The following is a 13,858-nucleotide window of genomic DNA, read 5'->3' on the forward strand; positions in this document are numbered from 1 at the left end:
AAAGGGTAGCAAAGTCCATCAGTGGTTGGAAAACTATTGGAAAATATTCTAAGGGACAGAATTAATCCCTGCCTCTCCAAGTGGAGATTAATCAGGGATAGCATAGCTTTGTCAGGGGGAGATCGTGTCTAATTAACTTGATTGAATTTTTCAAGGAGGTGACTAGATGAGTAGATGAGGGTAAAGCAATTGATGTAATCTACATGGACTTCAGTAAGGCTTTTGATAAGGTCCCGCATGGGAGATTGGTTAAGGTGGTAAGAGCCCATGGGATCCAGGAAAATTTGGCAAACTGGATCCAAAATTGGCTTAGTGGCAGGAGGCAGAGGGTGATGGTCAAGGGTTGTTTCTGCGAGTGAAAGCCTGTGACCAGTGGTGTACCACAGGAATCGGTGCTGGGCCCCTTGCTGTTTGTAGTGTACATTAATGATTTAGACGTGAATATAGGAGGTATAATCAGCAAGTTCGTGGATGACACGGAAATTGGTGGCGTCGTAAATAGTGAGGAGGAAAGCCTTCGATTACAGGACGATATAGATTGGCTGGTAAGATGGGGGGAGCTGTGGCAAATGGAATATAATTCTGAAGCGTGTGGTGATGCATTTTGGGAGGACTAACAAGGCAAGGTAATATACAATGGATGGTAGGATCCTAGGAAGTACAGAAGGTCAAAGGGAATCTTGGTGTACTTGTCCATAGAGAACTGAAGGCAGCAGCACAGGTAGATAAGGTGGTTAGGAAGGCATATGGGATACTTGCCTTTATTAGCTGAGGCATAGAATATAAGAGCAGGGAGGTTATGATGGACCTGTATAAAATGCTTGAGGTCACAGCTGGAGTACTGTGTACAGTTCTGGGCACCACACTATAGGCAGGCAGAACCTGCTCCACACACCACTGACCACCTCCAGGCGCTTACCCATTGTCTCTCGAGATAAGGAGGCCAAAGAAAAGATTGCACTGGAGAGGGTGCAGTGGAGATTCACCAGGATGTTGCCTGGGCTGCAGCGTTTCAGCTATGAAGAGATTGGATAGGCTAGGGTTGTTTTCCTTGGAGCAGAAAAGGCTAGGGGGGGGGGGGGGGGGGGGGTGGTGGGAGACATGATTGAGGTATACAAAATTATGAGGGGCATTGATAGATTAGTTCGGAAGAAACTTTTTCCCTTCGTGAAGATGTCAATAACCAGGGGACATAGATTGAAGGTAAGGGGCAGGAGGTTTAGAGGGGATTTAAGGAAAAATATTTTCACCCAGAGGGTGGCTGGCATCTGGTACACACTGTCTGAAGAGGTGGTACAGGCAGGAACCATCGCAACATTTAAGAAGTATTTAGATCACTTGATAGGTGCTTGATGGCTGGCACAGACACGATGGGCCAAAGGACCTATTTCTGTGCTACATGGGGGGAGGAAAGGGAGAAAAAGGGGAGGGGAGGGGAAGGAAAGGGAGAAAAAGGGGGAGTCAAGGACAGAATCTATTTGGCTAGAGCTGAGGAACAAAAAGGGTGCAATTACGTTACTTGGTGTAATTTATAGGCCACCAAGTGGAAAGGATATAGAGAAACAAATTTGCAAGGAAATTACAGAGAGCTGCAGGAATTATATAGGGTAGTTATAATGGGGGACTTCGAATAGAGACTTGGATAGTCATAGTGTAAAAGGCAGAGAGGGGTAAGAGTTCCTACAGTGTGTTCAGGAGAATTTTCTACAGCAGTATGTTTCCGGTCCAATGAAAGGCGAGACACTGCTGGACCTGGTTCTTGGGAATGATGTGGGCCAATTGGATCAAATATCAATAGAAGAACCTTTAGGGGACAGTGATTATTGTATCATAAGGTTTACGTTGGCTATGGAAAAGGACAAAGAACAATCTAGAGTAAGATTAACCAAATGGGGGGAAAGCCAACTTCAATGGGGCAAGAATGGATCTGGGCCAAATAAATTGGAATCAAAGATTGGCAGGAAAAACAGTAGCTGAACAATGGGCTACCTTCAAAGAGGAGATAGTTCGGGCACAATAAAGGTATATTCCGTCTAAGGGGAAAGATAGGGCAAACAAATCCAGACCTCCGTGGATGACAAAAGAGATAGAGAAGAAGAAGAAAAAGTGAGCTTACGACAGATGTCAGGTGGAAAATACAACCAAGAGCCAGGCTGAATATAGAAGGTCCAGATAGGAATTGAAAAAGCAAATAAGAGAAGCAAAGAGGGAGTATGAAGAGAGACTGGCAGCTAACACAAAAGGGAATCCCACGGTCTTTAAAAGGAGTAGGACTGATTAGGGACCTAAAAGGGGATTTACACATGGAGACAAGGGGACTAGCTGAGGCAATAAATGAATGCTTTGCATCCATCTCTGCCAAGGAAGATGATGCTACCGAGGCCACGGGGAAAGAGGAGGTAATTAATATACTAGAAGGATTTAAAATTGATAAGGAGGAGGTATTAGATAGGCTGTCTATACTTAAAGTGGATAAAGCACCAGGGCCAGATGAGATGCACCCAAGGATACGGATGGAACAGTGTGTGGAAACTGAAGAGACACTGGTTATAATTTTCCAGTCTTCCTTAGGCTCAGGGGTGATGCCATAGCACTGGAGATTTGCAAATGTTACACCTTTGTTCAAAAAAGGATGTAAAGATAAGTCCAGCAACTATAGACCAGTCAGTTTAACTTTGGTGGTGGGGAAACTTCTAGAAACAATAATTCGGGACAAAATTAATAGGCACATGGACAAATGCAGGTTAATTAAGGAAAGCCATCATGGACCAGTTAAGGGAAAATCGTGTTTGACTAACTTGCTAGAGATTTTCTTGGAAGAGGTAACAGAGAGGGTTGATGAGGGCAATGCTGTTGATATGGCGTACATGGACTTCCAGAAGGCATTTGATACAATGCCGCACAATAGACTTGTGAGCAAAGTCATAGCTCATGGAATAAAAGGGACTGTAGCAACATGGATACGAAATTGGCTGTTTGACAGGAAACAGTAGTGATTAGTGGATGTTTTTCAAGCTGGAGGAAGGTTTGTAGTGGAGTTCCTCAGGGGTCAGTGCTGGGCCCCATTCTCTTCCAGATATATATTAAATGACCGAGACCTTGCTATACAGGGCACAATTTCAAAATTTAGGGATGATACAAAACTTGGAAGCATTGTGAACTGTGAGGAGGCTAGTGTAGAACTTCAAAAAGGACAGACAGGTTGGTGGAATTGGCAGACAAGTGGCTGATAAAGTTGGATAGAGAAATGTGAAGTGATTTATTTTGGTAGGAAGAACATGGAGAGAGAATACAAAATAAAGGATACAACTTTAAAGGGGATACAGGGGCAGAGGGACCTGGGTGTATTATGTGCATTAGTCATTGAAGGCGGCAGGACAAGTTGAGAGAGCGGTTAATAAAGCAGACAGTATCTTCCGCTTTATTAATAGGGACACGGAGTACAAAAGCAAGGTTACGTTGAACATGCATAAGACACTATTTCAGCTTCAGCAAGAGTACTGCGTTCAGTTCTGGGCGTCACACTTTAGGAAAGTTTCACAAGAATGGTTCCTGGATTAGGAACTTCAGTTATGAAGATAGATTGGAGAAGTTGGGGCTGTTTTCCTCAGAGAAGGCGGAGAGGAGATTTGATAGAGATATTCAAAATCATGAGGGATCTGGATAGAGTAGATAGGGAGAAACTGATCCCACTCGTGAAAGGATCGAAAACAAGAGGGTACAGATTTGAAGTAATCGGCAAAAGCGACATTAAGAAAAACTTTTTCACGCAGCAAGTGGTTAAGGCCTGAAATGCACTGCCTGAGTTTGTGGTGCAGGCAGATTCAATCGAGGCATTCAAAAAGGAATTAGACTGTTAGCTGAAAAGAATGAAAGTGCAGGGTTACAGGGAGAAGGCGGGGAAATGGCACTAGGTAAATTGCTCATTTGGAGAGTAGGTACACACATGATGGGCTGAATGGCCTTCTTCTGTGCTGTAGCAATTCTGTGACCTTGGCATGCATCATCTGAAGTGTCATATAAATGCAAGCAGCTGTTACAGTAAATCTAGAACTTCAAATTTAAGAACAAGAGGGGCACAAGTTCATAAATAGCAAAAGAAAAATTTAGGACTAGCATAAGAAAACTCTCCTTCCTACAAAGATCAATCACCATTGGAGGTCAAGTTGCTGAGCACAGACCAGGCTTCAAACACAGGGCATTCCTCATCGGTTTCTTGAAAATATGAATTTCAAATCTGTAGTTGGGAAAAGCTTTCCTTAGCCTTTTGAACCAAGGCGGCAGTTAACACATGAAAGGCCACAGACCTGAAACATTAACTCTGCTTCTCTCTCCACAGATGCTGCCAGACCTCCTGTGTATTTCCGCCACTTTCTGTTTTTATTTCAGATTTCCAGCATTTGCTTTTCTTTTAGTCAATACATGAAACTGTCTTGATATAACTAAGGTTTCAATTAAAAATCATCTTTGTTTGTGAAGCCCTCTATCTAGAAGTAAATTAATTACCCCTCTCCCCTCACATCCAACAATAACTGAGGAGCTCATGGACTCCTTTGTTACTAAAATCAGCTGCCTCTGTCACATCCCTCCCTTCCACTAGCCCACCTGGCCAAACTTCCTATAATGCTTCCCCCCTGCCCTAGCCCTGAACTTGTATCTTTCTCTAGTTTCTCTCCTATCTCCCCTCATACCCTCCCTGAGCTCAACTTGTCCATGAGATCCACCTCCAGCAACCTCGATCCAGTTTCCGAACTAAACTGCTGACCACCCAACTTCCCCTCCTGGCTCCCATGTTAGCAAATATGGTAAACAGTTCTCTCTCAAGGTGTTCTCCCCTCTCCTTTAAATCTGCCATCATCACTCTCAAAAAACCAACCCTTGACCCCAAGTTCTTGCAAACTACTTACTGCCTCATCTCCAACCTCCCTTTCCTCTCCAAAGTCCCTGACCCTCCCAAATCCGTTCCAATCTTACTCAGAACTCTAAGTTTGAATCCCTCCAATCAAGTTTCTGCCCCTGCCACAGTACCAAAACAGCTCTCAAAGTCACAATTGACATTCAATGTGACTGCAAATGTAAACTTTCCCTCCTTGTCCTTTTCGATCTGTGTGCAGCCTCGACACAGTTGACCACACCAACCTCTATCTACACCTCTCCAATGTCGTCCAGCTGGGTGGGACTGCTCTCATCTGGTTCCACTCTTGTCTATCTCATCGTAACCAGAGAATCACTTGCAATGGCTTCTTTTCCTGTTCCCACACCATTACCTCTGGTGTCCCCCAAAGATCCATCCTTGGGTCCCTCCTAGTTCTCATCTACATGCTGCCCTTTTGCGAAATCATCCAAAAGCACAGCACTAGTTTTCACATGTATGCTGACAACACCCAGCTCTACCTCACCACCACCACCTCTCTCAACTCCTCCTTGCTGTTTAATCAGACTGCTTATCCAACATCCAGTAGATTAGATTAGAGATACAGCACTGAAACAGGCCCTTCGGCCCACCGAGTCCGCGCCAAACATCAACCACCCATTTATACTAATCCTACACTAATCCCATATTCCTACCAAACATCCCCACCTGTCCCTACACTTCCCTACCACCTACCTATACTAGTGACAATTTATAATGGCCAATTTACCTATCAACCTGCAAGTCTTTTGGCTTGTGGGAGGAAACCGGAGCACCCGGAGAAAACCCACGCAGACACAGGGAGAACTTGCAAACTCCACACAGGCAGTACCCGGAATCGAACCCGGGTCCCTGGAGCTGTGAGGCTGCGGTGCTAACCACTGCACCACTGTGCCGCCCTCAACTGGATAACAGAAATTTCTTTCAATTAAATATTGGGAATATCAAAGTCATTGTTTTCTGGTCCTGCTCCAAACTCCATTCCTGAGCTACCGAATCCATCCTTTTCCCTGGCAACAGTCTAAGATTAAACAAGCTCGGTGTCACATTTGATCCCAAGAGAAGCTTCTGACTTCATACTTGTGCCATCACTAAAACTGCTTATTGCCACATCCGTAACATCACCCGACTTCGCCCAGTCTCAGCTCATTTGCTGCTGAAATCCTTATTCGTGCGTTCGTTACCTCTAGAATTGCCTATTCCATCGCACTCCTCACTGGTGTCTCACATTCTACTGTCCGTAAACTTGAGGTCTTTCAAAACTCTACTGCCTGTGTCCTAACTCGCACCAAGTTCCGTTTCCCTATGCTCACTGGCCTACACATTGGCTCCCGGTCAAGCAACATCTCGATTATAAAATCATCATCCTGATTTTCAAATCCCCCCCAAGGCCTCACCCCTCCATAGCTCTGTAATCTCCTCCAGCCCCACAAGCCTCCGAGATATCTGTGTTCCTCTAATTCTGGCCTCTTGTGCATCCCTAATTTTAATCACTCCACAAGTGGTGGGTGTGCCTTCAGCTGCCTAGGCCCTAAGCTCTGAAATACCCTCCCTACTATCTCCCTCGTTTTCCTCCTTTAAGACACTCTTTAAAATCTTCCTCTTTGACAAGGCTTTTGGTCATCTGACCCAATATCTCCTTAAGTGGCTTGGTGTCATTTTATTTTGTAATGCTCCAGTGATGTGCCTTGGGACATTTTATTACATTAAAGACGCTATACAAATAATAGCTGTTGCTGTTTATTTGAAGAATGAGCCATTACTTCTTAACATTATTCATGTATTGTGTGCAGACTGGGGTACATTACACAAATTTGATGATCATGTTCAACCCATCAAGGATATCGGGAGAGGAAGGTGGTCAATGCCTCAAAATTAACACTTAGCTGAAAAGCTCGTTTTGGCATAAAAGGATCTGCTACAGCAATTTAACTGAACTGAACAGGTACTAGTTCATAATTTATTTTCAGGAACTGACTCTTGGATTTTGTGTGAAGGGAAATAAAATTGCCTCATTCTCAGTGTCATCAAATTGGCTAGTCTACGAAAAAAGTCATGCAGATTACATAACAGTGCAAAATATATGTTAGAGAAGATATTTGAATCTTTTGCAAACTAATTCAAGCTTTGTGCTTTTTCTTTTAAAAGTAGGTGCATCAGTTCTCACCATATACTTCTGCTTCTAGGTAATTATCTTACTTGTGAATAAACCTGATCAATTTTAGCCTCAATTTAACAGTCTTAATATTAGAACAGTCTTAAAATATATGGGAGTGCAAATGGGCATCCAATATCTTTTCTGGTGTGTTATACTGTATTTAAGGGATAATTGTTAGTCCTGTGGCATGCTATCCCATTCATGGCACACAGATTGCAGGTCTTGATTTGTAGGAAACTGGATCTGCTTACAGAAACCATCATTCAACTGTGAAGGCAACTTAAGTGTGCTGGAACTGAACTGTAAAGTGACCATATAATAAATCAATTCAACATCAAGAGTAACTTGTCCAGCTATAAACAAATGCTGTGTTTGAGAAGCATCCTCACACCAGGTTAGCCTAGTTGATAACAGCTTCATGTTGATCGTGAGGCGCCAATAATCACAACCAAATCATTTTCTACCTTTGCTAATGGACTTTATCATAAAAATGCCACGTTTCTGGTTTCAATATGCATGTTTACATTCATCCATGTTATGATTCATCTGCCACACAACTTACCATCAGCAATTTTAAAAATTGCTGAATTTGATGCTCTGAAACAGACTACTGCAGAGTTCTCTTGCACCGCTCTCCAACAGTGTTATTCCCCCTGCATTGTGCCTTGTCTCTGCTCAGAATCCAATCTTATAATCTAAGGTATTCATTGCCTGTGAAATCATGGGGACAACTGGAATCAAAATATTCAAACACAGCATGTAAATGTGTAATGCTATCCTAACAAAATTATTCATCTTTCCAAAATAAGGACGTTTGAGATAGCCACATGCTTGTCATTTACTTATTACTTACTTATTTCCTCCATCTGAAAATCGGCTCCATGATGAATCAAATACTGTTCCTTTGGTTACTTCCTGTACAATATATTGAACAAAATTTCCGTAAACTTGTACAGTATTAGCGATTAGAAAAATAATCCTAGAAAAATCAATGTTTTAAAAAATTTTTTAATACAAATTAAGTCTACCATATTCTCCTGTTGCCAATAGTATAGATTCAAGGCATTAAACCACTAATGAGGAGACATTTGAAATGAGCTGTTCCATCTGATATACAAGGACAATCATCATGATGTGAACCAAGAACGGATAAAAGTCAATTCAAGAAAACCCAATTAAACAATGGAGTAGTGGATAATTGGTTTCCAAGCCTAAATGGTCAATAAAAATAATTTAAGCAATTTTGTCAAAATAGAATTTCATGAATGTTATAAATCAACTGTTTCATGCTAACCTATGCAATACATTCTCTAATCATGATGGTTAAATGGTTTTCTTACTATCCAAACAAAATACAATACAGTTAAAGCTCCATTTGGGGATCTTAAAAAGGTAATATCTATGGTTTGAAATGTTAGTGTTGAAAAGCCAGATGACCAAAGCCTGAAGGGGAAGGACACTATATCAAACTTTTCAATTATTTACAACCATTAATGCTGGAGGCAATTCTTTATAAGGAAATACGAAGTATGACCTCAATAGTCATTAGAGACCTCTATGCTCCAAAAGCCCTCAAAATTGACAAGTTTGCAGGATGGAGTCATTCAACACTTGCTTGAATGTATTATTCTGTCAGCATGGATCCAGATATTTGGTACTATGAAACTGAACAGTAAGATATCAAAGGATTACAATTTTGTTAGCAATTATAAAGTAAAACACAAATTTGTAACAGGTATGCAAGTTAAACCATGTTCTTCTGGTTTGCTTCAATATTCAGATATAAGACGACAGCTTCAAATACATTCAGAAAAAGGCTGGGCTAATACTAAGGCTCAAGAGGAAAGATAGGTAAAGAAAGAGATTGGTTCAGAAGATATAAATCAGGAGAGCTGAGTTTAGACAGAAATTTACCAGCTGTGACTTACTGATACAAGTTTTTAAAGTATAGGAAATATACAGTAATAGGTAAATAATAGAAAAGTCAAAACCTGAACAATCAAGAGCAAAAGATGATTGTGAAGGACTTATAGAAACCATAACCTAAATGTAGCAACCAGCACATTAGAGACACTGAACCAGTACACTGTGGAGAAGGTTTCAACTTTGCTTGTCAGAGTGACCAAGCATATTGTGGGATTGCTTACCTTGTTATACAAACTGAAAAAAGCTACATGTGATTTAAACCGCAAAATAGAATGCTGAACTCATTTACATTAACCTGAATCCAGTTAAGGCTAAATTACTATAATAATGAACTGGCCCATCTTCAAGGTGAATCCAGCTTAAAGCTGAACTTCAGTAATTGCAAAATCAAATTATTGTACTATTTGTGATAACTACTCTGCAAACAATGTTATCTTTCCATGTTTAGATTTAGAAAATAAAGTAGTGTTAGACACATTTGTGCAGTCACTCATTTCTTGATCGGTGGTAAACTAAGAGCTAAATGATTTTCACCCAATGCTGCACTTTATTCAGGCTGTTTTCTTAATGTTATTTGGCTTGGTTTAACATGGGACAATTCACGAACTAAATACAGAATCGAATATTAAAGCATAAACACACAAATGTGAATTTGAAATATTTCCTACATCAGTTGCAACATTGTAACATCAGGTTTTTCAGCTTTTCATCCCTATAATAATTGGAGCCTGTGTTTGTGGATTAAATTTCCCAAATTTGCTCAGGGCATAGATCAGGGCAACACAATTAATCCTATAATTAAAAAAAAACTCTCTTATATGTAGTCTATTAGGTAAAATTATAACCAATAACCAGTACAAGCAAGTTAATTTATATATCACGTATCCAAAATCAAGTGAACCTATTTTCATTAACACTTTGATTCAACGATTTCTTCTCTCAATATCCCATCATCCATTTGCTTCTCTTTTCCTTCATTTCTATAGCTCAGGGTTTTTTATTCTAATAGGAAATTTTCACCAGCACTATGGGTTATAACACCACAACATTCTCCAGCTGGGATTTACCAGCACAGAGAAAAGATGGTGAATTCCAGCATGAGTACACCTACCACCTCCAGGCGCCTATTCATTGTCTCTCGAAATAAGGAGGCCAAAGACAAGACACACCTACCAAATGCAAGAGAACTGTGTCAAGTCCGAAGATTAGACAAGAAATTCGGACAGGCCACAGTTACTCAGCGACTACATAATGAGATCTCTGCTGTTAAAAAGACTAAGTGTGACTGTCAACATTAGTATGAGATCTAGCTCCTAGCTGAGACAATCATGCTCCAACACTGAGCAACCAACCAGCCCATTTCTACTAAAAGCAAAATACTGCAGCTGCTGGAAATCTGAAATAAAAACAAGAAATGCTGGAAATAGTTAGCAGGTCTGGCAGCATCTGTGGAGACAGAAGTAGTGTTAACATTTCAGGTCAGCGAAACTGATGAAGGGTCACTGACCTGAAACGTTAACACTGCTTCTCTCTCCACAGATGCTGCCAGACCTGCTGACTATTTTCAGCATTTCTTATTTTTATTTCAGCCCATTTCTACTCTATTTTCAGGGACTTCACCTTTTACCAGTTTACAAATTTTAGTGCAATAAAGAGGAAATGTCCTACGATATAGGGTAGAATATATTCATTATGGCTAAAATCGTTAATACCCTGCAGAATGGGATATGCTTCATGACATCATGAATATTGCTGCAAAACAACAAGTTCATAACATGTTTCACATAGCTATCACATCTAAATTCCGTGGGGAAAGTTAGCCTTAGCTGAATTTAGTCCCAACTTATGCCAGTTGTGCCACTATAAGTCACCTTAGATAAGGGCGAGGCAGTAAACGTTACCTATCTGGATTTCAGAAAAGCATCCAACAGTGTCTTGCATAACAGGTTGATTAGGTTGGTGCATACCCATGGGATAGACATCAAAATATTAGCTCAGATTGATAAATGGCTTACAGAGAGTAGTGATGCACAAAGGGAACAAGGATTCAAATTTTCCATAACACCATTCCTATGCATGCAGGGCTCTTTTTCATTATTCTAGATGAAAATGGCAAACCTTCATTTTATTTTTACAGCAATTTGGCAATAATTTGCAACAGACTAAATTAATCTCTGAATAGCTGAAGGATGAAGAGGTTCAGACTTACCATTTCACAGTGAGCCTCAGTTTCTTTTCTTAAAGGAGGTTCAAACTGCATTTTGTCAACTGCAAAATAATTGTTACAATTAGCTCCAAAAAAACTCCAATGATGTTTTGTGCTCAAGATTCGGAGCATCATCACGAAGAAAAATAATCTTTGCAATAACAGACATGCCTCACAGTCAGCAGTGTAAACTTGCAGAGCACAGAGTAAAGCTCCTTGCTGTGACAATATATTTTAACCCCCAACCTCAACAGTACTCCTTGCTGCACCACCGCCACCCCATCCTGCCATTCCTTTCCTTACCATGCTTCAGGTCTGAATAAGGCTGAAAATATAATTCTAATTTGTGCATTATTACAGGTAGACTTGTGCTGTGCACTCATGCCTACTAGAAACTAGGTGAGGTTACCTAATCAGACTTCATAAAGAAACGACCAACAACTCAATTCGCCAACAAATACAAATAAATTTATATTTGTGCAGCACCTTTTACATTCTCAGGGCATTCCAAAGTGCTTTTGAAGTATAGTCACTGTCATGAAAAATATAAAAGGCAATTTCTGCACAGAAAGTCTCACAAACAGCAATGATATACATCAGATAATTTAATTTAGTGGTGTTGGAGGAGATAAATGTTGGCCAGCTATGTCCTTTTATACTATTATGGGATCTTTTACATGCTCCTTAGCAAGCATGCCTCAGTTAAAATCCCATCTGAAAGATGGTGCATTTGACAATGCAGCACTCAGTCCATATTGTACTGAAGTGCCAGCCTGGATTGAGTGTTCCTTTGTGGAGTGCAGCTTAAACCCACGGTCTTAGGTCAGAGACGAGTGCTACCGCTCAAAGCTCACAAAACAGACTCATATCCTACTAATGGGCACACTGCATCAAATATATTACTGGAGAGCTCAAATTAGTGATCCAAATTTAAGATCTGCACATAAGATGAATTACTTTGAAGCACTGTGACTTGTTGTGAAGCCAAATGCTGCAGCTATCTTGCACAGTATGAGCTCACTAGCAGCAATGTTAGAAGAGCAAAATATTGCGGATGCCGGTACTCTGAAATGAGAACAGTAAATGCCAGCTATGCTCTTTTGTAATGTTGATTGTGGAATGTTAACCAGGATTCAGAACACCCTGTTCTTGAGATAGTTTCAAGAGAGCTGCAATATTCATTAGAACCGTCGAAATAGGCAGATGGATTTCTGTTTAATATTCATCTGAAGTAGATCCACCTCTGACAATGCACACTGATAGTTATACAGAGATACCAAAGTTTGTGTTCAAACCTAGATTGGGCCTTGAACTAAAATTTCCCGACTTAGACTCAAACCTACCCTTGACCCCTCTGTCCTTGCAAATTGCCACCCATCTCCAAGCTCCCTTCCTTCTCCATAGTGTTACAAAATTGCTTCAATTTTTTTTGTAAAATATGTTAAGGACTTGTATTTGAATTATGGACACTGATTCATCTGGAAACTTGGAGATTGCTGAACTTTGTGTGGGTTCTGTTTTATAAAAGAAGTCATCAAAAGATTCCTGGACTTGGCTAGTAAACAAGTCTTACTGGAAGGCACCTGTCTGTGGATAACCATCCAGCAGGAGTTATTTTTGATTTGGGGAGATGTCTACAAAGAAGTGACGGGCCAAGATTTATCGATGTCAGGAGACTTGACTTCTGGAAGGTTTTAGTTTCAGTTTGAACTGTTACAACAGTCAGTTGCTTCTTGCTTCCAGAAGAACAACAGCTCAGCTCTCTCTCAAAACAAACCCTGCATCCAGTGTGTCAGATTCCCATTTCCTCCGGTACTTGATGAAATCCTGCATGTTTAAAGAAACCTTGCACATTGACTGTGTGGGAACTGAAACTTTGTTGCTGCATGACCTATCTGGAGCCTCTGTAGCTGCATCGCTCGGAAAGCCTAACCAAACTGATCTACATCACCTGGAAAGAACTGTTCTAGGAAGATCCTAGTAACAGCCACCTATACGAATTTGGGACGCCAAAACCGAAGCAAAGGACACCTTTCCATACCTTTTTTTCAGCCTAAGCATTTGCTTTTCCCTTCTGTTTTCTTTGCAACAGCTAAAAGAAAAATCCCCTTTTATTTTCCCGGTTAACCGGTGTGTGTGTGTGTGTGTGTGTGTGTGTGTGTGTGTGTGTGTGTGTGTGTGTGTGTGTGTGTGTGTGTGTGTGTGTGTGTGTGTGTGCGCGCGCGCGCATGTGAGAGAGAGGGGAGCATGGATAAATAAGGGGATTAAATACTTCAATTTGTGCATAAGCTTTCCTTCATTACTGGTTAAAACTTGCTTTATAATAAATTGGTAATTTTGTTTTATTAAAGAAACCTGTTGGTATACTTTATTTTTCCCAAAATAAAACACATGATTGACTATACCAGTAAGTGGGAAAACGTAAATATGTCATTACCTGTGGAGAAGTGGAACTAGAATAAACAGTGCACTCCTCCAGCCTCGGTCGTAACATATAATTGGGGGCTCGAAGATGTTACCCAAATCAGTGCTCATCTTTCTTGCAACTCCATGCTTGAACACCTCCAATCAGTCCCTGCCATAGAACTGAAAAGGCCCTTATCAAAGTCACAAATGACATCCTATGAGTGTGAGACAATGATAAACTATTCTTCTT

General features: G+C 40.8%; 1 protein-coding gene across 1 annotated transcript in view; it reads right to left on the reverse strand.

Moving 5' to 3' along the window:
* The window catches only part of map4k5 (mitogen-activated protein kinase kinase kinase kinase 5), a 203,058-nt gene that overhangs the window by 54,217 nt on the left and 134,983 nt on the right, over nucleotides 1-13,858 (reverse strand). Inside the window, exons 14-15 of the mRNA XM_068039086.1 lie at nucleotides 11,206-11,264; nucleotides 7,924-7,985 (exon numbers count right to left, since the gene is read on the reverse strand). Coding sequence (XP_067895187.1) covers nucleotides 7,924-7,985; nucleotides 11,206-11,264 — 121 coding nt within the window. The remainder of the gene's footprint in view (nucleotides 1-7,923; nucleotides 7,986-11,205; nucleotides 11,265-13,858) is intronic.

The sequence above is a fragment of the Heterodontus francisci genome, chromosome 9 (assembly GCF_036365525.1).
Source record: "Heterodontus francisci isolate sHetFra1 chromosome 9, sHetFra1.hap1, whole genome shotgun sequence".
In the NCBI taxonomy this organism is placed as follows: Eukaryota; Metazoa; Chordata; class Chondrichthyes; order Heterodontiformes; family Heterodontidae; genus Heterodontus; species Heterodontus francisci.